A 26,550-nucleotide genomic window follows, 5' to 3' on the forward strand; every position below is an offset into this window, starting at 1 on the left:
GCCCAGGCTGGAGTGCAGTAGCACGATCTCAGCTCACTGCAAGCTCCCCCTCCTGGGTTCACACCATTCTCCTGCCTCAGCCTCCCGAGTAGCTGGGACTATAGGCGCCCACCACCACACCCGGCTAATTTTTGGTATTTTTAGTAGAGATGGGGTGTCTCCCTGTTAGTCAGGATGGTCTCGATCTCATAACCTCGTGATCCACCAGCCTCGGCCTCCCAAAGTGCTGGGATTACAGGCATAAGCCACCGCACCTGGCCAAGAACTGTTTTTTAACACAAACCTCAAGACTTCAAATTTCTCAGCATAACCACATATCCCTACACCTAGAGTTCTCAGTTACAATTTAGTATTTAGATATTCATCTACCAATACACATCATCAAGCTCTTTTTTTTTTTTTTTTTTTTTGAGACGGATTCTCGCTCTGTCGCCCAGGCTGGAGTGCAGTGGCCGGATCTCAGCTCACTGCAAGCTCCGCCTCCCGGGTTTACGCCATTCTCCTGCCTCAGCCTCCCAAGTAGCTGGGACTACAGGCGCCAGCCACCTCGCCCGGCTAGCTTTTTTTTGTATTTTTTTTAGTAGAGACAGGGTTTCACCGTGTTAGCCAGGATGGTCTCGAACTCCTGACCTCGTGATCCGCCCGTCTCGGCCTCCCAAAGTGCTGGGATTACAGGCTTGAGCCACCGCGCCCGGCCATCAAGCTCATTTTTAACTTCTCACTCTGTATGGTCCCTTCTTCAGGTTACAGCATCCATCACATGAACATCCTACTGCATAGGATTTCATTTTCATCTGTTCATCTCAAGGCAGCTCCAAACGGCAAACCGTTCGGTGTCAACAGTGCAATCAGGCAGCCAGCTCGGGAAACTACCTGACTAAAGACCCCCTCAAAGCCATATGCTCTTTTTCCCATAAAGGACCTGGTTCAGAGCTCAGCTACTTCCCCCATACTCTGATTTCCTTTTTCCTTTTCCTCTTTCCAGTACCCTTCAAACTCAAGCTCTTTAGGAAAAAAAGTCTCCATTATTCTCTCCCCAGTCCTACAATCCTTTTAGTCTACATAAATCGGAAAAACAATACTGCAGAACCATCAGGACTGCTCTCCCCAACAAGCAGCAGCACCCCAGCTCATCCCAATAGCCAGGATGAATCAGCTAAACCCAGGTCTGCTGACATATAGCTGCAACAGCTCAATTGTAGTGGTGATGAACTCAGACCCACACCAGCTGTCAGCAACTCTATTTTAAGCATCACAGACTTCACAAAATGACTGGATTGCCCCAGCAATATCAGAAATAAACTAGTTTGTGGCCAGGTGTGGTGGCTCACACATGTAATCCCAGCACTTTGGAAGGCCAAGGTAGGTGGATCACTTGAGGTCAGGAGTTCAAGACCAGCCTGGCCAACATGGTGAAACCCCCGTCTCTACTAAAAATACAAAAATTAGCTGGGCATGGTGGTGTGTGCCTGAAATTCCAGCTACTCAGGATGCTGAGGCAAGAGAATGGCTTGAACCTGGGAGGCGGAGGTTGCAGTGAGCCGAGATTATACCACTACACTCCAGCCTGGGTGACAGCCTCTATCTCAATAAATAAATAAATAAACAAACAAACAAGCTAGTTTGTGGTTTGTGAGGCATCTTTATCTCTTCCATGGCATAAGGAGTTGGTTTATTATTAATCACCAAAACTAAAAGCCACAATAATAATTGTGGTTTGGACTCCTCACAGCACACTGATATTGGCATCTCATTTCAACATAATTTTGACCACATAGCTCCCTAACAAATAGGTTAGCCAGTTTCAGGAGTTTAGATGCTATCTATTATTCTCAAGTGCTGAAGAGGAAGAGAGGCCTTCCCTGCATCTTCTGGGGGTAGTGGAGAGAAAGGAACAGCTAATCAGAGTCTTTGGCCTTAGTAAGACTTCTATATCCCAGGTAGCTCTGGGGGCTTCAGTCAGACCTCCGTCAGGCCTCAAGGCAAAAAGCCATAACTCTCACATTCAGACTATTGCTCCCATTCCCTAGGTAGAAGTAGTCTCCAAGTAGAAGTAGAAAATCTTCGTCAAAATAGCCAGGATTCTTCCTAGACAGGGAACCAAAAGTAACCCTAGGATATTCTTTCATGTCCTCTTTGGACGCTCCAAGTCCACCCTCAGGTTTAAGAAATAGTCCAGGTACAAAAAGGAAACTCCTACCCCCATCAGCAGGCTGCAGAGCCTATTATCTGATGCAAGGCGACTACAGGCTTTACAACCCCTTTGGGACCTTCAGTTAATGATGAACAATTCGAACAATTCGGTACACTGTTTCATAAGGGCACTCAGTGCAGAAATAGAGCATGCATAAACTGACCCATGAAAATGGTTATGCATATCTTAGCACTGTATTTGATTTAATAAAGCCATTATCAACTAAATGCTATGCCCAGAAGACTCGAGTCAACACCTTCTCTCTAAAGGCTTTTCTGACTGTCTCAGAAACATCTGAGTACTCTGCTCTTGGAGCGCTCTCCCCATCACAACTACTCCCTCTAATACTTCCATCCAGCTATTTTAACTTTCAGGTTTTCAGAGCATCTGTGGCTCCTTAGGTCACTTACTGGTCATATGTCTATTTCCCTCTATTAGACTCTAAGATCCTCTAAGGCTGAAACCATATATTTGTGTGGATCCCAACTGCCCAGCACAGTGCCTAACCATTAATGAGTGCTCTGTGCAAGTTTGGTGTGTAAACAAATGTTTTCCTGAGGGTCTGAAACTGGTGTCACAAAACATGTCCAGCAGCTGTTCTTCCACAACTCCCAGATCTCTCTCCTTACTCCACTGAAAGCTACCTTCCAGGGGTAGGAAAATAGGATGTATTTGGTCACCAGTGAATGCCCAAGGTCTTGGGCTTAATGAGTGCAAATTTCTGATGCCACGAGGTGAGACCCACTCAGTGATCAAAATTATCTAGTGTTCATCATCACTGCTGATGCTGCTACATCACTCAGAAAGCATAAACATGGCAGCTGATTCCCTTTTGAAAGAAAAAAGAAATCAACAGCACGTTTGAGCACTTATATTGCACTACTGTGCTGGGCATTTTACAGTCACACTTAAACAGCACCACACCATATGCTCTAAAAATTCTCCCTACTTTAGAGCTAAGGAAGCCAAGGATCAGAAGAGGGAAGTCATCTCGGAACTGAATTCCAGGTTTTATAAAACAGTCTACGTGTACTCTTTCCACTACAATCATGTTGTGTGCCTGCAAGACTCCCTGTCCTCCAGGCTACTGGCCACCAGTCACAGCTTCCAGAGAGTCTCCTGGACAAGACAACATGAATTTTTACTGGTGAGTGATTAACAACTCTTTTTTCTCCAAACTCTTTATGCCTATTTGCAATGCATCAAGAAATGACCAACCGACATTTGTTGGACCTATTAACAAAACCAGCAGTTAGCAAAGCTCGAGAAAAATGAGTTAGCAGTGAAACTAGCACTGTATCCAGCTATTTTAACTTTCAGGTTCACAGTCTCAGGCAATCTTGTACTCCAGCCAGACAACTTCGTCCAATGTCTACATAAATATGAACTTTCAGCTCCATGGTACTAGGACAAGGATGTTGTTACTGGCATGCTGATCACTAAAACTCTTGAGAGGAATGTACACATAAAAGTTCAGGTTACCGAAGTTTTTCCTGGGAGGATGCCTATTCTTTGAATGAGCTTCATGGAATACTAATTCCACAGGAATCTACACCAGTATCATCCCCAAAGCAGGTATGTAAAATGCTGGATTAAACAATTTTACACAAATGTATATATTGTAAGACTTCTCAGAACCTTAATATATCAATGTTTCCCAAATGATTCTGGCTAAGGAAACTTTAATTAAAAGACAAAATGGATATATAATGCACAAAGTGCTCAAAAAATGACACCTATTACCATTATGAGGAAACCTTTTGTCAACGATCCTCTCAAGAGATTAGTCTTTGATGGGAGAAGTATTCTTCAGAACACTGAAAACACTGAACATTATCCCTTAAGGGGTGGCATTGGCTATTTTGTCCACTAGCTATCATTTAGTACAATGGAAATGCAACTGTTTTTTTTTTTTTTTTTTTTTTTTGAGACAGAGTCTTGCTCTGTCACCCAGGCTGGAGTGCAGTGGCACGATCTTGGCTCACTGCAAGCCCCGCCTACCAGGTTCACACCATTCTCCTGCCTCAGCCTTCTGACTAGCTGGGACTACAGGCACCTGCCACCATGCCTAGCTAATTTTTTTTTTTTTTGTATTTTTAGCAGAGATGGGGTTTCACTGTGTTAGCCAGGATGGTCTCGATCTCTTGACCTCATAATCTGCCCGCCTCGGCCTCCCAAAGTGCTGGGATTACAGACGTGAGCCACCACACCCAGCTGGAAATGCAACATTTTTTAGACCTCCCTGGAAAAAAATATAGCTTCCAAAGATTCGACCACTAAGAAACTCTGAACCAATTTGCAGATTCAGAGACCCAGGGTAAAAAAATCAAATGTATAATGAATAGGAGATACTTCTCTCACTTTGGAAAAGAAACGCCTTCTTTGAAGAAATTCCTATGATGGAAGGTGTCCAAACCATGATTTCTTTCTTTTCTTTTTTTAGAGACAGGGTCTCGCTGTTGCCTATGCTGGAGTGCACTGGTGTGATCACAGCTCACTGCAGCCTCGAACTCCTGACCTCAAGCAATCCTCCTGCCTCAGCCTCCCAAAATGCTGAGATTACAGGCAAGAGCCACCGTGCCCAGCCCCAAACCATAATTTAGACCAAGAATTCAAGAAACAAATAAATAAATCAAGATAAGAAATGCTAAAGATTTCCAAGGTGGAATATGACACACATGCTGATATGGCTTAGCCGTGAATTCTAAGATGGACATACAAAACCAGATTCGAATGGACCAAGATAAAATTGTAGTTATGTGTTAAGAAGTACCAAGCAAAGAATGAAATACCTTTAGTAAATACATCACAAATGAAGGATTGAGGCAATCAATCAAGGTGCCCTATAACTTAGTCTCTATTTTGCTCAATTTAATTTCTTTCTATTCCCGTTCATGTATTTGTGCTCCATCTAACCAACCTAAATATTCTCCATTCATGTCACACCATTTCCCATTTCTGTGTTCATGTTTTTACCTTTCTCTGAAATTTCTATTCCCTATACTTCCACCCTTCTCTTGGCCAACTCCACATTCTCCTCATCTTTCAAGCCTAATTCAAATGACACTTCATCCAGGAAGTTTTCTTTCATCATTCTAGGTATAGATGAACTCTCCAAAGTACATAATCTGTATCTTATTCTTTTATCTTTGCTACTTTGGTAAATATTTGAGAACCTTTTATGTGCTAGGTTCTATAGACACTGTGTATTTATATACTTGTTTTGTGGGGTTTTTGTTTTTTTTTTTTTTGAGACTGAGTCCTGCTTTGTCTCCCAGGCTGGAGTGCAGTAGCCCCATCTCAGCTCACTGCAACCGCTGCCTCCCGGGTTCAAGCGATCCTCCTGCCACAGCCCACCAGTAGCTGGGATTACAGGCATCTGCCACCATGCCTGACTAATTTGTGTATTTTTAATTTAATTGAATTAATTAATTAATTAATTAATTTTTGAGATAGAGTCTCACTCTGCCGCCCAGGCTGGAGTGTGATGGTGCAATGTCGGCTCACTGCAACCTCCGCCTCCTGGGTTCAAGCGATTCTTGTGCCTCAGCCTCCCGAGTAGCTGGAATTAGAGGCACCCACCACCATGCCTGGCTAAGTTTTGTATTTTTAACAGAGACAGGGTTTCACCATGTTGGCCAGGCTGGTCTCGAACTCCTGACCTCAAGTGATCCACCCACCTCAGCCTCCCAAAGTGCTGGGATTACAGGCATGAGCCACTGCACCCAGCCTATACTTACGGACACAAGATTTTATATCAACTTATAGTACGTTCTGATTCATAGTAACCAGTACTGTGCCTTGACCACAGCAGGTACTCAAAGACAGTCTGAAGGAAGGCACACCGTTTTAAAAAGATGGCTCTAGATGGGGCTGGAGATAGCTACAATAATAGGTAACATTCACGATACATGATGTGGTGATCAGGGAAGGATTCATGAAAGAGATGGCATTTGTGAGGAGTCTTGAAATAAGGGTAGGAATTAGAAATTGAGATGGGAGGCCGGGCACAGTGGCACACGCCTGTAATCCTAGCAGTTTGGGAGTCCAAGGTGGGTAGATCACCTGAGATGAGGAGTTCGAGACCAGCCTGGCCAACATGGTGAAACCCCGTCTCTACTAAAAGTACAAAAATTAGCCAGGTGTGGTGACACATGCCTGTAATCCCAGCTACCTGAGGCAGGTGAATCACCTGAACCCAGAAGGTGGAGGCTGCAGTGTGCTGAGACTGCACCACTGCACTCCAGGCTAGGCAACATAGCAAGACTCTGTCTCAAAAAGAAAAAGAAAAAGAGAGAGAGAGAGAGAGAAAGGAAAGAAAGAGAGAGAGAGAAAGAGAGAGAGAGAGAGAGAGAAAGAAAGAAAAGAAAGAGAGAAAGAGAGAAAGAGAGAAAGGGAGAAAGAGAGAAAGAGAGAAAGAAATCGAGATGAGAGCATAGATATTTCCGTTTGGTTAAAATATGGGGTTCAGAAGGAAAGCAGAAAAAGGCAAAGTTGGAAAAAAATTGAAGCCAGACTGGGAAGGTCTTAAATAGCTGGGAAAAGGATCTGGACTGCTTTTGTGACTAAAGAGGAATGACTGAAAAGTGCTACAAATCCCACTGATATATAAACAGGGGGAGGAAACACCAGAATGATAGACAGATGGGACAGAATTGGCCTTTATTTCCAGATTCCTTATTCTTATTCTTATCCTTATCCTTATTCCTTATTCTTTTCAATTTTTGTTTTTCAAGTTTTTGTTTTTTGTTTTTTTGAGACGGAGTCTCGCTCTGTCGCCCAGGCTGGAGAGCAGTGGTGCAATCTCAGCTCACTGCAAGCTCCGCCTCCTGGGTTTACGCCATTCTCCTGCCTCAGCCTCCAGAGTAGCTGGGACTACAGGTACCTGCCACCTCGCCCGGCTAGTTTTTTGTATTTTTTAGTAGAGACGGGGTTTCACCGTGTTAGCCAGGATGGTCTGGATCTTCTGACCTCATGATCCGCCCATCTCGGCCTCCCAAAGTGCTGGGATTACAGGCTTGAGCCACCGTGCCCGGCCTGTTTTTCAAGTTTTAAGTGGATGACCACATTACCTGAGCAATAACGTAAAGAATGGATCCCCACATAAGCATACTTTAGTTTGGTAATATGGTTATTAAATTTATAGCAAAACCATTCTGTCGTATTTCAGGATATAGAGAAACTGTGATCGCGCTATAAATAAATCATAAGGAACAGGAAGCAGGAAACTCCTCTGATACTCCTTTCAAGGTGTTTGCTATCCCACATCTCGGGCCAACATGTTCTAGAATCTTAAATAGCTCCTTTCCCACCTTCTTTTCAAGATTACTCTTTTTTAGTCCCTATCTCTGATAGAACTTCTAGGTCCCTTGCTCTATTAGCTTGCTGTCTTGAACCTTTGGGTTCCATCTATTAATATATTCAAAAAGTAGAGTCACTCTGATGAGAGGGACCACTGTGAACAATGTCTGCCTGCTTCACTGGAATCCTTGGACACAGCTGCACATGGACACAGCTGTCTTCTCATATGCCTGAGATATCTGAGCTATGAAACTCCTCTTACTGGAGAAGGAAAAAAAATCATAGATCTAGAAGCTCCTCAATATCTCTTTTTTTTTTTTTTTTTTTTTTTTTTGAGACGGAGTCTCGCTCTGTCGCCCAGGCTGGAGTGCAGTGGCCGGATCTCAGCTCACTGCAAGCTCCGCCTCCGGGTTTACGCCATTCTCTCGCCTCAGCCTCCCGAGTAGCTGGGACTACAGGCGCCCGCCATCTCGCCCGGCTAATTTTTTTTTTGTATTTTTTAGTAGAGACGGGGTTTCACCGTGTTAGCCAGGATGGTCTCGATCTCCTGACCTCGTGATCCGCCCGTCTCGGCCTCCCAAAGTGCTGGGATTACAGGCTTGAGCCACCGCGCCCGGCCTCTCCTCAATATCTCTTCTTGCTCTTACCAATTTGTCTTCCCATTCTTTGGAACTGAGGAAGTCAATTAATCAGGCCATAAATACAGTTCCTTCTGCAATCTTTCAGGACCAGAACTATGCACAGAACAGTCTGAGTTGAGTCATTTAACAAAAGGTAGTCATTGACCAAAAATACCTCCCTAACACAATCTGAAATCCACAAATTTGGAATTCATTTGAGTTAAAAAAACAAGCATGATCCTGGACAAGGTAGGTGAAAGGAGACCTCACTACCAGGTTCTGCATTAGAAAAACAATCTGATTAATCTGTTCCAAAGGGAATAGGAGTTTGAGGGGAAACGATGAGAAAGAAAGACAAAGGGTAGAAAATCTGCAAGGTCATTTTGGAACATGGTGTATTTCCAAGAAGAAATCCAGGGAGGGTCAGAAAGAACGAAACAACAGAATGAGGGCACTGGGATCCTGAAAGGTAGAAAATAAAGGCTAGCCAAGCCAAAAGCTGGGAGCAAGGAAGCGCCATGGCTCAAAAAAAGTTCGGTGAATGAGCTCCAAAGTGTGACTTTGCCTTGAGCTACTGCCAAGGTCCTCATTTACTTCCAAAGGTTCAACATAGTTCTTGCTTTTTTTCCCCTCATGGGAGCATGCACAATGAGGTGGAATGTACCAGAACCTAGGTAGGGATGTATGAATAAATGAGGTGGGGGGGTGGGTGGCAGATGTGGAGCTAAAACCAAGAAAGAGAAGATTTCAAAAATAGAGCCAAAAGAGTGGAACCCAAAGTAGGATCCAGTTCATTAAAATTGCAGGTGTTTGGGGACTTTTAAGTTTCCTATCCTAAGTTTTACTCAAACTGTTTATGCTGGAAATTCTGAGTATCCCTGGGTCAAAGAAATGTGTGATTGGCAGTCACCATTCAGAATTCACCAAGCTACAATAAAACTGCTGCGCTTGAGCTCAGAAAATGAAAACTGTAATAAGGCAGAATTTGCCAAAACACAAACAGTGAAAGTTAGTTTCCCCATAAACATTTCCAAAACAGATAATTCTACTAATTATTTTCAGAAGCCCTTCAATCCAAGGGTAATACATGTGTTTCAAGTGTTTTCAAGAGTAATGGCATTGTTACCACAACACCTCCATCTGACCCCTACTGCTGCTCACTCCCTGCTCAAGAGACATCCTGTCCAGCTGAAGGCTTGTCCCACAAGGCATATTATTCTCCTTCCCTACAGAGCCAGTGACATGATTCTTCCAAGGTATATAAAATCTGTGTGTTCATCTCTAGCTTCTTAACCTATATGGACATAACTACCTCAATATGTACTACTATCCCTCTGCCTTTTTATGTAGAAAAATATATTTCTGTTTTTTTTTTTTTTTGAGGCAGAGTCTCGCTCTGTCGCCCAGGCTGGAGTGCAGTGGCCAGATCTCAGCTCACTGCAAGCTCCGCCTCCCGGGTTTACGCCATTCTCCTGCCTCAGCCTCCCCAGTAGCTGGGACTACAGGCGCCCGCCACCTCGCCCGGCTCGTTTTTGTATTTTTAGTAGAGATGGGGTTTCACCGTGTTAGCCAGGATGGTCTCGATCTCCTGACCTCGTGATCCGCCCATCTCGGCCTCCCAAAGTGCTGGGATTACAGGCTTGAGCCACCGCGCCCGGCGAAAAATATATTTCTAATCCTCTCCTATAGTGTGTGACCTTAAACCTTCCTAGCTCACTCCAGCTTCTCTCCAACTGACATGCCAGTAGCAGAGGCTCTCTGGAGGTTAAGAATTTACCTCTCAGTTATCTGACCCTACCAAACTGGGTACAGATTTTTTTTTTGAGACGAAGTCTTACTCTGTTGCCCAGGTTGGAGTGCAATGACGCAATCTCGGCTCGCTGTAACCTCCACCTCCCGGGTTCAAGCGATTCTACTGCCTCAGCCTCCCAAGTAGCTGGGATTACAGGCACGTGCCACCACCCCCAGCTATTTTTTTTTTGTATTTTTAGTAGAGACGGGGTTTCACCGTGTTAGCCAGGATGGTCTCGATCTCCTGACCTCGTGATCCGCCCACCTCAGCCTCCCAAAGTGCTGGGATTACAGGCATGAGCCACTGCACCTGGCCAGGTACAGATTTTTTTATGTGTGTGGAGAAGGGCTTGTTTCTTCTTTGGGTACAGACTTTCTAAACTCATACCACTCCAAAATTTGGCAACAGCCCCCCAGATTTGAAAATTACAGTCACACTTTTATACTGGCTAAAATCCTTGCCTCTTTTTCCGCATCATTTGCTTACTCTCCAGTGAATATTCTCAATATCCCTATTCTGTAGTAGTTCTCTCTTCTGCTTTAAGTGCGGCACTCTCCCCTTTATACATGGCCAAGTCCCAATATCATTTTTTAGCAAACAGTCATAAACCCTGTTCAAGATGTCATCATCCTTCTCAACAGATATTGCCATGTAAGTGAGTTCTAATCCTGCTCTACTGAATCCTACGTAGGAATGATAATATTAGCCAGTTAAATTTGTACAAGTATCTGGCCTCTACCAAATGCTTTCACATTCATTTTCCTCTTATCTGAGCCTCTCAACAACCCAGGGAAGAATGATTCTTCTTCCCATTTTCCAGGTGAGGAAACCACAGTTCAGCAAGGATTAGATGATTTATTCAAAGCCAAGCAGATATTTAAATGCAAGAGTCAACACTCAAACTTCTATATTCAATCCAACTATTTCCCTATGCACATTTCTGAAAATAAACCTAGCTGCTAAGTAGGCCCCACACTTCTGGTGCTAGTCATACAGAGGCCGCTGCAGGCCCTCTGGTATATACAGCTCTGGTCTCTTGCACACTCTGTGTCATATTTTTACTCTATTTGCCACACCTAGCACCAAGCCTTGACACACAAACTCACCTCACCCCACCCCTGACAACTTCCCAGAGATCCCTACTTCTGTCAAATAAACAAAGTTCTTTTATTCTGCTCTGAACATGATCTTGCCCCTTCTTCACTGATATCTCTTCTGCCAGAGAAAGGACACAATCTTCCTCCCTTATCCAGTGACTTACTCACTCATACTCTGGCTCAGAAGCCACAAACTGTTAACCACAAACTCTGTATTATGGTTTTAGCTCCACGTTATCTGCCCTTCCCCTCTCCTGCTCTGTTGAAACTATCCATTTTAGAGTGTAAGCTCCTGACCCAGAAGGCTCTATTTAACTAGCTGTGGGTACCACCCAGCACAATGCCTTGCATTCAGAGGCACACAAACATCAACAATTATGACCTTTTTCAAAAATAAATAACTCCTGTCCTTGATCTGAAATAATGATGGAAACCAGCTGCCAAAACCGCTAAGAGCATTATTTACCTCAATTCAGAATTTCTGAATAGGAATTAGCTTAAAATAGCTGTAAGTGAAAGACAAGGACATATTTGTTTACACACAGTCCCAAAGGTATAAAATGAAATACTGAGTAATTTATTATTAGTTTCCCATCACCAACGAAAGTCCAACTCTACTGCATAGCAAGGCCAAGCTGGGTAAGAGGATCCTAGTTACCAGCATTTCCATTATCAGAAGGAGGAGGTCAGCTATTCCAATCGCATATGTGCTCTGGAAAAGCAACAGCTGGCCATGTATTACTTACTGGCTTATCCTTGATGGTGGGGCTTGACACACACAGGTACAGTTTCCCATCTTCTTCCAGGCAGGCATCTATCAAAGCTTGTACTGAGCTTTCCTCCTGGAACAGCAGAAAGGCATAGCCTTGGGGAGAGCAAAAACAAAAGGGAGAATCAGTACATTAAACTCAAAGTACCAATTACAAACTATCTGTTGTTTCATTTTGGCAAATTTTACTAAATCGAAAAAGTTCAAGTGGGACAAAGGGACTCTGTCCAGGAACTAAGTTAGGTGCTCATTGATATTACCTTAATTTTTATAATTACTCACAGGAGCAAGTTTAGAACACATCTACGGAATTTCCACTAAATACATCTGGTTGTCCTTAATGAGGGCATGTGGACTCACCATTAGCCTTAGCCACAACTAACAAGTAGCCAGAAAACAAGCACCACCTGCTTTCCAATTTCTATCAAGCTCTAGGCTGGCCACATGCCACAGGGATAAACCTTGAAAATATTATGCTAAGTGAAAGAAGCCAGACAAAATATGTCCAGAACCAGCAAATCTATCAAGACAAAAAATAGATTAATGGCTGCCTAGGACGGGGAGGCTGGAGGGAATAGGCACTGAGTTTCTTTTTGGGATGATACATTTTCTAAAATTGATTGTGGTGATGATTGCACAACTCTGTAAACATGCTGAAAACCACTGACATGCACATGTCACATTGGTGAATTGTATGGTATGCGAATGATATTTCAACAAAGCTTTTTTTTAAAAAAAAGCTAGAGCTTTTCTACCTAGAGCTTGGTAGAAATTGGAAAGTAGGAGGTGCCTGTTTCCTGGCTACTTGTTAGTTGTGGCTAAGGCCAATGGTGAGTCCACCTGCCCTCATTTTTTTAAAAAAGCTTTGTTACAAACACACACACAAAAAGCTTCACGAAAAGTTTTTAAAAAGGCCAACAATAAGCTGGTGTGCTTTTGCATGCTATTTCTGATGATGGTGCTCTGCTTCTCTAAGGGATGCCCTCTTGGCAGAGTACAGTAGGTCTAGAAAAATGGATACTAGCTGCAGGATTTCCATAGACACAGCCAGTTTTGTTCAGTTTAATTCCATAAGATTTACCAAGTAACTGATGCAAGTGGGACATATCCATGGTTTATGAGAATACTAAAATGAGCAAGACCAGGTTCCTCTTTTTTTTTTTTTTTTTTTTTTTTTGAGATGGAGTCTTGCTCTGTCACTCAATCTCAGTGCAGTGGCGCAATCTCTGTGGTATGATCTTGGCTCACTGCAACTTCTGCCTCCCGGGTTCAAGCGATTCTCAGGTCTCAGCCACCCACGTAGCTGGGATTACAGGTGCCCACCACCATATCCGTCTAATTTTTGTATTTTTAGTAGAGACAGGGTTTCACCACATTGTCCAGGCTGGTCTCACACTCCTGACCTCAAGTGATCCACCCACCTCGGCCTCCCAAAGTGCTGGGATTACAGGTATGAGCCACCACGCCTGGCCCCAGGTTCCTCTTGTAAAGAAACTTACGAAGTAGATGAAACAAACATTTAGACAATTAACTACTCACTACAGAGCTGAGGGAGATAAGTGGGGAAAAACGTGTCACTAAAATCCTAAGGAGCAAAGGCCCAACTTGGGAGAATCAGCAAAGACTTTAAAAAGAGCAACAGATATTCAAGGGCCCACCTGTGGCACTTGTGGCCACACTGGCATTCATAAATGACAACTGAGCAAAGGCCCATCATGAACCAGTCTAAGCTTTCAACTTCTCTACAACCCTGCTAGCTCTGCTAAATCTCTCAGCTGTCATTCCTTCTGCTACTAACCTCAAAGGAAACCATCATCAATAGTGTTCTCCTCTGGTACACTACATATCAGAAGAATGTAAATGGCAGAGGAGGATAAGAATCCCCGCATACAGAAGATTCTCACGCATCAGAGGTGTTTAATTCATAATCAACTGGCTAAGAAGCAAAACTCTCTGGAGTCCTGGGCAACATGTAATGACAGTGGCAATGGATAACGGCTATTCATTTTTAGCCTTTTCTCCAACTGCCCATCTACTATACAGAGCATCCAAGCAAATACAGCAGAAAAATAGACCAGCCACTCCCCAGCATAGCAGGCAGAAACTAACACACAGGAGAAGGCACCAAACTGAATGGGCAGCCATGTAGTTGCAAGAGAGAGACTGTCAAGGTTTTAGGACCCAGAGCTGTTTTCTGGGCTTTAGTCTCATGCTGCATAGGTCAGAAGATTCTGTTGGTGGCTAGTCAGGAAAAATAAAACCTGACTGCAAAACTAGAAAAGACAATAAATACATCACTTCTTCATATCCTCTTTTGCAAACAGTATTTAACTATCATCAGGTGCCAGGGAATCTTAAAAATTCAGTATTTTCACTTAATATAAGAACATGAATTCTACTTGCTAAAGATAATATTAGAGATAAGAGGGTTAAATAGCCCAAATATCACGAAGAGGAGGTCTCAGCAGGTTCTTTCAAACCTCGTGTCTTACCAGGTTAAATACTGGTACAGATATCTACAAAGATTATAAGCATATTGAATATCCCGCAGTCAGAGTACCCATCTATGTATATACTGTATTATGCACACATCAAAAAGGCCTGGTGATAGGGCATGCCCAGTGAGTTGGGGCTTTCTCTTATTCCTTGCCTCAAAAAGGCCTCCAGGCTGACTCCATCTTTCCTGCACATCACTGCCCACCCTCTGCAATCTTCCACATCAAATCCAGGTTTGCATTGACCTTGGTCATCCAAAGAAAGGGTGATTGTCTCCCTACAGCAGCTGAGTAGCTCCCACAAAAGCATGCAGATTTTCACTTAGGCCCATCTCACAGCCATAAAACATCTACATTGGCAGTAGATAGAGTAAAAACAACTGGGAGTCACAAGTAAAAGCCTGCTACAAATACTATTATCAAAAGAAATATCTACAAACAATTTTTCCTTTCCCAGGAAATGGTCCATAACAGTTTACCAACTTCTTCAGGAAGGCTCTTTTACTATAAATAATCCTGTGTCAAAACAATTATCTTTACTCTGAGGTCACCAAGCTGCCATTCTCTGCAACAGCAATATTCTCTCAGCACTGGAGATAAGAGATATGGCTGAACTCCCCCCAACCCCCAAAATCTGGGCTGTAGTCCAACAATTTCTTTCAACCCTACTTCCCACTTTAGGCCTTCCAACCAAAACAAAATTCACCAGAAACACCCAAAATCACTCTTGAAAACAACTTTATGATATCTTCACCTGCTAAAACACCTTTTGATACTTCAAGTTCAAGCAAACCCAAATGACAACAGAAATCAGAGGATTTTTAAAAATCAGGAAGAATCTTTCAAACACATTTCCCCTTTGATCTTGAGAAATTTAAAGTCAAAGTAAACAAAGTAGAAAAAAGATCCCTTCAAGAATAACAAGATCAATGTGAGGCAGAAATTCATTCAATGATTTACTAAAAGGTAAATTGCACATGGTACTATGAAAAGCGTTCTGGACTAGGAGACAGAAGGTCTAGATTTGGGTACAAGTCCTAACATTTACTAGCTGTGTGATGATAACAGCTAATAGCTAACATTTGTTGAGATTTACTGTATACCAGACACTGTTCTAAGTGCCTTGTGTACATTAACTCATTTCATCTTCACACACACCCTATGCAGTAGGCCCTATTTTGAATTCTGCATCATATTTAAGGAAATTACACAGACTGATTAAGGGACTTGTTCAAGATCACCCAGTAAGTGGTGGAACCATGAACTTGAATATTAACATTTCTGAATCTTGGCTCTCTTCTCTGTCAAATGAAGAAACCAAATATTTGTCCCAATTACCTTACAGAGATGTAGGTTGTGAGATAATGTATAAAAAGGTATTTCATGCACTAGGGAGTCATGTGAGCATTGATTTTTCTTTTACTGCATTTTCAATTATTTCTGTAATAGATAAAGTTTTTGCATATGGTCTCATTATAAACATTAGAATTCAAATTAATAATATGCACTTTCTATTTTGCATTTGCAAGCATTTGGTGAATAAAGAGAAGTAACCTAGATACTGAAGAAAAGCCCTAAAGTTACTTGAATGACAGGCTGAATATTACTGCAAACAAACAGTGGGTGACTGAATATCTGCTTTCATATATGATTAGCTATTTCCCCCACAAGAATGTCAGATGTAGTATTATTTTCTGATTTTAATACATTTTTAAAGTAAAAGCCAATTATGCCTATAAATAGAGCTTCTCTATTAGTTTGAAAGGTATTAAAAAAAAAAAAAAAAACTTGGCCAAAAAATTATCAACTTCCTCTGTTCTCTCTTGCCCTCTGACCCAGTAACAGATAATATGATTATAAAACTCTTCCAGTTTCAGAAATGGTAACCTGAGGAGTATGTGGGGGCTTCAGTGATGTGGTGAGCTATGAGAGGCCCTCAGCTCCAAGCCAGTCTATGAAAGCAGATGGCTCTGGAGGGAACAGGAGCAGTTCCTAGTCACTGTCACCAACACAACCCTGGGTTACAGGTAGAATGGATGGCTGAAAATTCCTTGCTTTCCCATTGATGCCAAACAGGTTGGGGAAGAAGGGTAGAACACTGAGGGATGTTTTTTCAACAATCCTAAATTGATGAATGCAATTTTCTGGGAGAAAGAGGAACACTAAGGTTTGGGGAGGAACTTAATTAGGATAATTCCATTTCATTGGCCAGGTGTGTGAAGTGTACGAGCTTCATTTTCCTCATCTGTAAAATGGTAATAATAACAACTGTATTTACCTCATAGAGTTATTGTGAGGATAAAATGAGCTAACATGTAAAATGTTTCTTAGCAAAGTGCCTAGAACATTGTGAGCATTTAGTACCTGATAGTTGTGGTAGTAGAGCTGTTGATAATTTGTACTAAGGATCAAGTATTAAAAAATTATAACATGAAAAATTAGGTATTTAAGAGATCAGGAAGCTTTGTTTTGAAAGGTAGCCAAGAATGTTTTAGAGGTTGTTATACTTAATGTGTTCTCAGGTATTAAAAGAAAAAAATCGGCCAGGCGTGGTGGCTCATGCCTGTAATCCCAGCACTTTGGGAGGCCGAGGCAGGTGGATCATGAGGTCAGGAGTTCAACACCAGCCTGGCCAAGATGGTGAAACCCCGTCTCTACTAAAAATACAAAAATTAGCCAGGTATGGTGGTAGGCACCTGTAATCCCAGCTACTCAGGAGGCTGAGGCAGAGAATTGCTTGAACCTGGGAGGTGGAGGTTGCAGTGAGCCGAGATCGCGCCACTGCACTCCAGCCTGGGCGACAGAGTGAGACCCTGTCTCAAAAAAACAAAAAGAAAAAAAAAAAAAAATTTATGCCATCTTATCTAAAAATGGCAAGATAAACTTTTCAATATCCCTAATAAAGAACTTGCCTTTAGGCCGGGCGCGGTGGCTCAAGCCTGTAATCCCAGCACTTTGGGAGGCCGAGGCGGGCGGATCACAAGGTCAGGAGATCGAGACCATCCTGGCTAACACGGTGAAACCCCGTCTCTACTAAAAAATACAAAAAACTAGCCGGGCGAGGTGGCGGCGCCTGTAGTCCCAGCTACTCGGGAGGCTGAGGCAGGAGAATGGCGTGAACCCGGGAGGTGGAGCTTGCAGTAAGCTGAGATCTGGCCAGTGCACTCCAGCTTGGGTGACAGAGCGAGACTCCGTCTCAAAAAAAAAAAAAAAAAAAAAAAAAAGAACTTGCCTTTAAAATATCCTTGTGACAGTGACCATTTGACAGTTTTTTGTTTTGAGATGGAGTTTTGCTCTTGTTGCCCAGGCTGGAGTGCAATGGCGCGATCTTGGCTCACTGCAACCTCTGCCTCCTGGATTCAGGTGACTCTCCTGCCTCAGCCTCCCAAGTAGCTGGGATTATAGGCGTGCACCACCATGCCCGGCTAATTTTTGCATTTTTAGTAGAGATGGGGTTTCACCATGTTGGTCAGGCTGGTGTCGAACTCCTGACCTAAGGTGATCCAACCGCCCTGGCATCCCAAACTGCTGGGATTACAGGTGTGAGCCATTGTGCCCAGTCTGACATTGTTTTAATAGCAGTAAGTGGTCACCCTGTGCTTTAGTCCTATAATTTAAGGCCTATGTACATATAATTGCTCCAAAGCCCATAAAAACTATATTAAAGGATATTCTATAAAACAATGGGCATGGACTCTTCCAATGATATAAAAGACAAAAAGCCTAGGGAACTGTCTAAATTAAAGGAGATTAAAGAGATACAACAACTAAATGTGGAACCCAAGATCGCTGCACTCTTGCTGAGACATGTTGGTCAACATTGCCTCCAAGCTCACTTTAGCCTTCAGTTCTGTATCAGAAATGCTGTTCCTTTGGAAACCACGGCCAAAGAAGTGATGGAGCGGTTCTGGAATAAGAACACAGGTTTAAACTGTCCCGTGTCTCCCCACGTCACTATCTATACTTGGTCTCTTCCCATGGCGATGGCCATCTGCCACCGTAGCACTGGTATTACTTTGAGTGCAGGAGCCTCTCTTTTTGGCATGTCGGCCCTGTTACTCCCTGGGAACTTTGAGTTTTATTTGGAGCTCGTGAAGTCCCTGTGTCTGGGGCCAGCACTGATCCACACAGCTAAGTTTGCACTCGTCTTCCCTCTCATGTATCATACCTGGAATGGGGTCTGAAACTTGATGTGGGACCTAGGGAAAGTCCTGAAGATTCCCCAGCTACACCAGTCTGGAGTGGTTGTCCTGGTTCTTACTGTATTGTCCTCTGTAGGGCTGGCACCCATATGAAGAATGGAGGTTCCCAGCATCATCTTCCTAAGCATTATTACATTCACCCATCTTTCTGTTTGTCACTCTTATCTCCAGCCTGGGAAAAGTTCTCCTTATTTGTTTAGATCCTTTGCGCTTTCAGATCCCCTTGGAGCAGTAGAGTACCCTGTAGACCACAATAGTGGAAAAGGGTCTAGTTTTCTCCTTGTTTCTAAAGATGGGGTGGCTGCAAAAACTTTTTTGCCCATAGCTTGCCTACTCCTGGGACTAGAAGCAGTTATTCTCTTTCCATATTGGACTTCGATTTGTGCTGAGAGTCAGCTTTTGGCTCCTTCTTCCTGAAACAGTGGAAACAATACCAGCTCTGTGGCTTCTGCCCTGGGGACTGGGGATGAGGCTTTGGGTCCCACTGCCTGTGGGCTGCTGGCTTAAAGGACAATTCTGTTCATTGGTGAGAGCCCAGGCCATTAACACCTATGCAAGTGTTATTGAAAGAAGACAGATGAGGGTGGAGGGGAATTAGTCTATCCCAGCTAGAGGGAGATAAAGAGGGCTAGTTAGTTCTTGGAGCAGCTGCTTTGAGGAGGAAATATATATATATAGCTTTTGACACAAGAGGAAGATCCAGAAAATTATCACTGAACATACTAAAGTTATTTCTTTTTCTTGCATATCCAGAAAACCCTCTTAATTTTATGCTTTCTCATCCAAGTCATGTACCATTTTTTTCTGAAACTAAATTAAAATACTCATTAAAAAAATAATAATAAACGCAAGTTGTTCTACCTCTTGACTTCAAGTGGATCTTGGATTTAAAAAAAAAAACAAATTGCTAGGCCGGGCACAGTGGCTCATGCCTGTAATCCCAGCACTTTGGGAGGCCAAGGCGGGTGGATCACTAGGTCAGGAGATCGAGACCATCCTGGCTAACACAGTGAAACCCCGTCTCTACCAAAAATACAAAAAATTAGCCGAGCGTGGTGGTGGGCGCCTGTAATCCCAGCTACTCGGGAGGCTGAGGCAGGAGAATGGCGTGAACCCAGGAGACAGAGGTTGCAGTGAGCCGAGATTGCGCCACTGTACTCCAGCCTGGGTGACAGAGTGAGACTATCTCAAAACAACAACAACGACAACAAATTGCTGTAAAGGACATTACTGAAACAATCTGGATATTTCTTGTTCTCAGGAGATATGTGCTGAAATATTTAGGAGTGAGAAGTCTACAGTTTGTGTTTTGAGACGGAGTCTTACTCTGTTGCCCAGGTTGGAGCGCAGTGGCGCGATCTCGGCTCACTGCAACCTCCGCCTCCTGGGTACAAGTGATTCTTCTGCCTCAGCTTCCCAAGTACCTGGAATTACAGGCAAGTGCCACCACATCCGGCTAATTTCTGTATTTTTAGTAGGGACGGGGTTTCACTATGTTGGCCAGACTGGTCTCAAACTCCTGACCTCAGGTGATCCACCTGCCTCAGCCTCCCAAAGTGCTGGGATTACAGGCGTGAGCCACTGTGCCCAGCCTACAACTTACTCTTTTTTTTTTTTTTTTTTTAGATGGAGTCTCGCGCGCTGTCACCCAGGCTGGAGTGCAGTGGCACAATCTCGGCTCACTGCAACCTCCACCTCCAGGGTTCAAGCGATTCTCCTGCCTCAGCCTCCTCAGTAGCTGGGACTACAGGTGCGTGTCACCACACCCAGCTAATTTTTTGTATTTTTAGTAGAGATGAGGTTTCACCATGTTGGCCAGGATGTTCTTGATCTCTTGACCTCGTGATCCACCCACCTCAGCCTCCCAAAGTGCTGGGATTACAGGCGTGAGTCACCACGCCTGGCCTACAACCTACTCTTAAATGACTATTGGGAATGGCTCAGTTCAAACAAGCACCTAACCAAGGAAACTGAGACCAGACTGGGGTGTGGGAGAGAATTGGTCAAACTAGTTGGGTAATTTTATTATTATTGAGCATTACATCTAAATCACAGGCAAGAATGCTAAGATTATTTAACACCTAATAAGCCTAAGTATTGTATTGGTGCTTACATGCACTGCCTCACAATTATATATATATATATATACAGAGAGAGAGAGAGAGAGAGAGAGAGCGCGAGCGAACATGCACGCACAATTGTGGCAAAATGCTAACAATTGGTGAATCTAGAAGAAAGCTACATAGGTGTTCACTGTAATATTCTTAGAGCTTTTTTTTGTAGGTTTGACGTTTTTCAAAATAAAAATTTGTGGAAAAAAAAGTACAAGGTCTCCCGTTCTAAAAAGAGGTGTATAGTTTTGTTTTTTTGTTTTAAAGAATCAACAGTTCTTAAAATCAACTAATACTATTAGTAATGTATTTGTTTCAAGTACCAACTACAAATGGAAAAAAAAAATTCAGCTTGTGTTGCTGTGCCTAGAACCACTGCAGCATTTATAAAATGGCAGACCAAGGAATGGCTGGTTTCAGATTGAGACCAACCCTAGAAGGAAAGGTCCATGACCTGGACAGAGAGGCAACTCTCTCCTCTCACAAAATCAGGCTTCCTATTACCAGTGACCTTCCTAGAGAAACCTAAAGGGCACTGCTCTAGCCAGAGCTGCCTGAGTTCAGACTTTTTTTGGCACAGGCAAGTCTGTCCTGAACATTATCTCTGACCTTGGCTTTCAGGTCAGAGGACTTAACCTGGTTTGCCTCAGGAGACTTTTTTTGGATTCAATTCAAGGGTACCAAAAACATTTAGGAGGTGCCAGGTATGATGCTAAGTACTGAGGCTGCAAAGATGAACAAGCTGAAGAAGAACCCTCACCCAGAAAAAGTCAGACTGTAAATTACTAATAAGCAACATTAAAAGTGTTATGTTGGAGGTATGTCCTACAGGACACTGGGGAGGAAAAAAGGGAGCAGATTTGTCCAAATATCAGGGAACACCAAAGAGCAAAGGCCATATCTGAGCGGGCAACTGATTACTTTTCCAGAAAGTAAGGACATTCCAAGTTCAGGAAGGAGCACAGGCCGAGGTATGGAAAGGCCAAAGGGTCAGCTCACTTGGGGAACAGTGAGCAGAGTTCATTATAGGATTGAGAGTGGTGGGTGAGAAGAGTTGAAGCAGCTCATCAATCCCTGCCTGCAGCAGAGAGCATTCACTGTAGGTCTCTGAACTGGATCTCTTATTCATTTTCCTCTTGAATGAGGATACCTGATCTCCAAGATTTACTCAACACTTATGTAATCTACGCACTGCAGGGGAATACTATCAGGAGCAAATTCTTGTTCTTAAGGAGTTTATATACTAGCACCAGAAGATCGTATAGCATAAATACACAGAGAACTCTAGCTTAGGAACAATGCATTAAGGATCCTAAGAAGTATTTTTGTAAACATATTTTTAAAAGTTGGACTTCACAGAAAGAAGATCACTTTCAGAGAAGACATGAATAGAGAAATCAGGAAAGGCTTTCTATAGGTGGTGGCACAGGGGCCAGACCTTAATGGTACGACAGGTGAAAACACTGAAAACACGGAGAAGACATTCCAAGGCAAACAACTAACCCAAGTTAAGATGTAGAGGTAGCTCTGCAGATAGATACTGCCTAAGTGCACGAATTCCTAAACATTCCCCTTAAGATTCAGAACTAAACATATTTCTTTAACAATATTTACTGTGTGGGGCTGAGACTTGATTCTAGCCTGTTTTGTGTTTTCTGTGACACTAGTAACTTTCTTTGTGGGTTTGTTGCTTTGGTGGCAGGGATGGGAATAGTTGGGAATGGACAAGAAAATAAGCTGGCAGAGTAGAACCACCTCAGAGTTCAAAATTGGTAATCTACTTCCTGTGTTCTTAGTAAAGTCTTGCAGTCCAGGGCAGTGACCTGGGGCATTTGGACTTAATATCTGCTGTTTACATAATCACACATTCCCTATATAAAGAGGTCCTTGTGAAGTCTGCCAGTCTGTCAGTTCTAGTCACAGTCAGTTCAAACAAGCACCTGACCAAGGAAATTGAGACCAGACTGGGGTGTCGGAGAGAACTGGTCAAACTAGTTGGGTAATTTTATTATTGAGCATTACATTTAAACCACAGGCAAGAATGTTAAGATTACTTAACACCTAATAAGCCTAAGTATTGTTTTGGTGCTTACACGCACTGCCTCACATAATCCTCTTAACAACCCAATGAGTAGTATTAACTCAGATAAGTAAACTGAGGCTTAAAGGTTAAATTACTTGCTCAATGTCATATAGCTAGTAAATGCTGGTACCCATGTCTGAGTCCACAAACCTAGCTTATTCCCCACTGCCTGTCACGATCCCTCAGTCAGCAAACAACTATGGAACTCTGTTTCAATCCAGGTGATGCTCTCCTATAGACAGATGAAGCTTTAGTCTGGCCTTGTGCATATACTGCCTGAGCTTTGACAGTCTCATTTCTTCTCCTCCCTGGACTTTAACATTCCTCTGATCAGTTCTTAATGCTGTTTCAAATGAGTTTTGTCTGTGCCACTCTTCTCAAGATTAAAGTGGGGCCATTCTCTTTTGAAAGACAACCCAGGTCTTTGGTCTCAGTTTTCAAAAAATTTCACCAGACCCTCCCAGCTGGCTTCCCATTCCTAACTCTTCAATTAACATATCCTCTCTTGGTCTCACCTGCTCATAGCCTTAGCCCTATCTAACTACTGTCAGCAAGTCCCAACCCAAGCCATACCCTCTTCTAAAACATCCTCTCTGCCTCAGTCTGCCAAATTTCCACCTTCCATTTCAGTTCCTAAAGTCTATTTTTTCCTCAAAAAAAGTTCTCATCAGGAGGAGTTATGACTTCTCTGAACTAAAAAAGCATTTCCCCCATCCCATCACCTCTGCCTGCTCATAGCACAGTGTGTACTTATGTGACCTTGAACAAGATGTTTATGTTATTTATGTGGCTGCTGAAGCTTTGTCCTGTGGCCTATATATTCCTAATGACTTCTTTCTGTACAGTCCCTCAAACTATAAATGCTTTGAAAGCAAAGACTAACTTTATAGTTCATCTTCAATACAATGCGGAAGAGACAAGTGTTTATAAAAGTGTAAACTGAGAGTGTGCTAAGCTTTTAAAAGCAAAGATAGATGAACTCCATCTGTCAAAACAGAACAAAACAAAACACAAAGCCCACCCTTGCTATCACACAATGCAGTTTCCATGTTTTTACAAAAAAATCCTTCCTGGGTATGAAAACCACAATCAAGTAAAATATTAAAATATAAGATTCATAAATCACCAAACAGTGTGAGCACTATAAGCCAGGACCTGATTTTTTTTTTTTTAAAGGAAGACAGAATGTTACTCAAAAGATGACAAACTGCAAAAGGTTAAATACAGGCTAAAACCCTTGGCTTCCCAACTTGATCAGTTTACGTAACTCAGAAGGTGGAAAAACTTGGAATCTGGCCTAAAACAACACTGACTTATTTCCATTCAAGTTATGCTACAAGGGAAAAAATGTGAAGTTTAAAAACTTTCCTTTCCAAAGCCAGATTTAGACAAGTTGAAGGAAAAAGAAATAAATGCTACACTGCAGCCCACTGCAGCTCCACAATGGCCTGTTTTTGCCCACTCAAAGTACATTCCGCTTCCTTGTTCCTCAAGCAGTATCTCCTTAGCTACCTGGCTTGTGCTCAATCCAAATAGTATGTGGCCTGGCTTGTGCCAGGTTCACAAACCATGCTGGTATTGGATAAACTTCCACAACTACATGACCTTGGTCAAGAGGATCAAGAGGTCAAGAGGACCAAGAGGGAAAGCTAGCCTAGCAGTGCAGAGGACGTACAGAATCACCAGTAGAAATAGCCATTCAGGAATACAAATTTTTCTAAAAGTGAGTGGGAATCATTAGTGCACAAGGGTTTGGTCACTCTTGTATAAAGCTGTGTGCCTATTATTACTTCTGTTCACCTGGACCCTGTGCCCCTAGACTGCTGAAGCTAACATTGTAAGCTGCCCGAGTAAGCTGAGAATGACAGCCTCCTCCATTCCACTGCCAGCATCATTGGCTTCTGAAAACAGTTTCAGAGCCAGATGGCCAAACTCCTGTACAATATCTGTAGCTGGCTGCCATCATTGCTTTTGCCCAAGAGGCCTCAACAGTGGTAGCATAGCTGTGCTCATTGCACAGCAGAAGCCAGCTCCTTTCCCTGGGCCCATATTCTCTGTCCCACTATGAGAGGTGAGGCTATTGCAGTATCAGGATCAGCTCTTAGTGCAGAACAAGGGGTAGAAGGCTCAGGGTGGATAAACATTTTTTGGTAGCTCCAGTGACAGCAACTTTGGAGATGGGATATTCTCCCAGTGGGCAATGAGGGAGGTTATGCTATCTATCATCAAGCTTGTCGTGTCCATCTTATCCCCTAGTGGCCACATACAGCTGCATGCTAAAGGAAACAGAATTCTTTTTTTTTGTTTTTTTTAAGACAGGGTCTCACTCAGTTGCCCAGGCTGGAGTGTAGTGTGGCACAATCTTGGCTTACTGCAGCCTCTTTACCTCCCCAGGCTCAGGTGATCCTCCCACCTCAGCTCCCAAGTAGCTGGGACTACAGGCATATGTCATCATGCCCAGCTAATTTTTGTATTTTTTGTAGAGATGGCATTTTACCATGTTTCCCAGACTGGTCTTAAACTCCTGGGCTCAAGTGATCTACCTGCCTCGGCCTCCAAAAGTACTTGGATTACAGTCATAAGCCACTACACCTGGCTCTATAACTTCTTTTACTAAGTAGTCAAGGATTCTAGGGCCCTATCATTAGGATGACCTATGTCACAGCTAGGTGTTAAAAGATGAACTGGGTCAATCAAATTCCCTCTCTCTGAAATTTAACTAGAAATATGAAAACTATACAAACTGAGTCATGACGATGGTGGGAGATTACAATGGATAATTAGTAACTTCCACTGTTCAAATCCCTGCAGCTTGCCACACCCTAGTACAGCCTCCATGATACCTGGTTATATTATAGCTCCTGTTCTTGGACTCCCCTTGTCACTCATAACCACGCCTCCGATTTGAGGTAGCACAAAAGAACTTATCCTTATAGTCAAATAACTCATCTACCAAGCAGTTCACCCATGTCCAGAAATAGTGTGGTATTATCCAGGAGGCAGAATTCCATGGTTAAGTTATGGCTAAAGGGCAGCTCAGACCTATAGCCCCAGTGTAAACCACCTCTTTGGAAATACTCCAGCTATGTGAGTATGACAAACAGAACACGAAGGCTCAGGAAAAAGCCAAGGACCACTTTCGTTTTCAATGTTAAAATGTATCTTGGGTCATATAGCTTAAGATGCTAATTTTAATATAAAATCCAGCCTTGTAAATAACAGCATTATCTATCAGATTATATAGCTTAAACCTGTCCTCCTTTTCCACAAATCATAAACAGCGGCAAAACAAATAAAAATAACTTTATTATCCACCAGGTAAAAGAGTATAAACTATTGGTCTGTCAGGTTCAAGTATGTCTAATAAAAGCTGTGTGTTCTTATGAAAAGATGTTTCACCTCTTTCACTCTCAGTTTAAAATAAAGGTTGCACTAGAATGAGACAATCTTTGAGGAACTTTCCAGCTCTAAAATGTGCTGCGTTCTACTTTCTGATCAAGTAATGAACTCATCGTTTGCCAGGATACAATTCATTCATCTAATAGATACCTGAAGGTCACTGAGTCAAGTTCGCAAACTACTTGGTACACAGCAGTGAACAAAACATAAAAAATTCTCTGTGCTCATAAAACTTACCTTGCAGTCTGGTAAAAAGTCAGAAAAACGGCCGGGCGCAGTGGCTCAAGCCTGTAATCCCAGCACTTTGGGAGGCCGAGACGGGCGGATCACAAGGTCAGGAGATGGAGACCATCCTGGCTAACACTGTGAAACCCCGTCTCTACTTAAAAAATACAAAAAACTAGCCGGGCGAGGTGGCGGGCGCCTGTAGTCCCAGCTACTTGGGAGGCTGAGGCAGGAGAATGGCGTGAACCCGGGAGGCGGAGCT

The 26,550-nt window shown here is 43.0% G+C and overlaps 1 protein-coding gene and 1 pseudogene across 7 annotated transcripts in view; one reads left to right on the plus strand and one right to left on the minus strand.

Moving 5' to 3' along the window:
* Window positions 1-26,550, minus strand: part of CPEB3 (cytoplasmic polyadenylation element binding protein 3) — a 255,676-nt gene that overhangs the window by 52,602 nt on the left and 176,524 nt on the right. For all 7 annotated transcript variants that reach the window (XM_033224394.1, XM_033224380.1, XM_033224386.1 and 4 more), the window contains one exon: window positions 11,751-11,869. In XM_033224394.1, the coding sequence (XP_033080285.1) occupies window positions 11,751-11,869 (119 nt within the window). The remainder of the gene's footprint in view (window positions 1-11,750; window positions 11,870-26,550) is intronic.
* Window positions 17,865-18,563, plus strand: LOC117091717 (annotated as a pseudogene).

The sequence above is a fragment of the Trachypithecus francoisi genome, unplaced genomic scaffold (assembly GCF_009764315.1).
Source record: "Trachypithecus francoisi isolate TF-2019V2 unplaced genomic scaffold, Tfra_2.0 Contig01436, whole genome shotgun sequence".
In the NCBI taxonomy this organism is placed as follows: Eukaryota; Metazoa; Chordata; class Mammalia; order Primates; family Cercopithecidae; genus Trachypithecus; species Trachypithecus francoisi.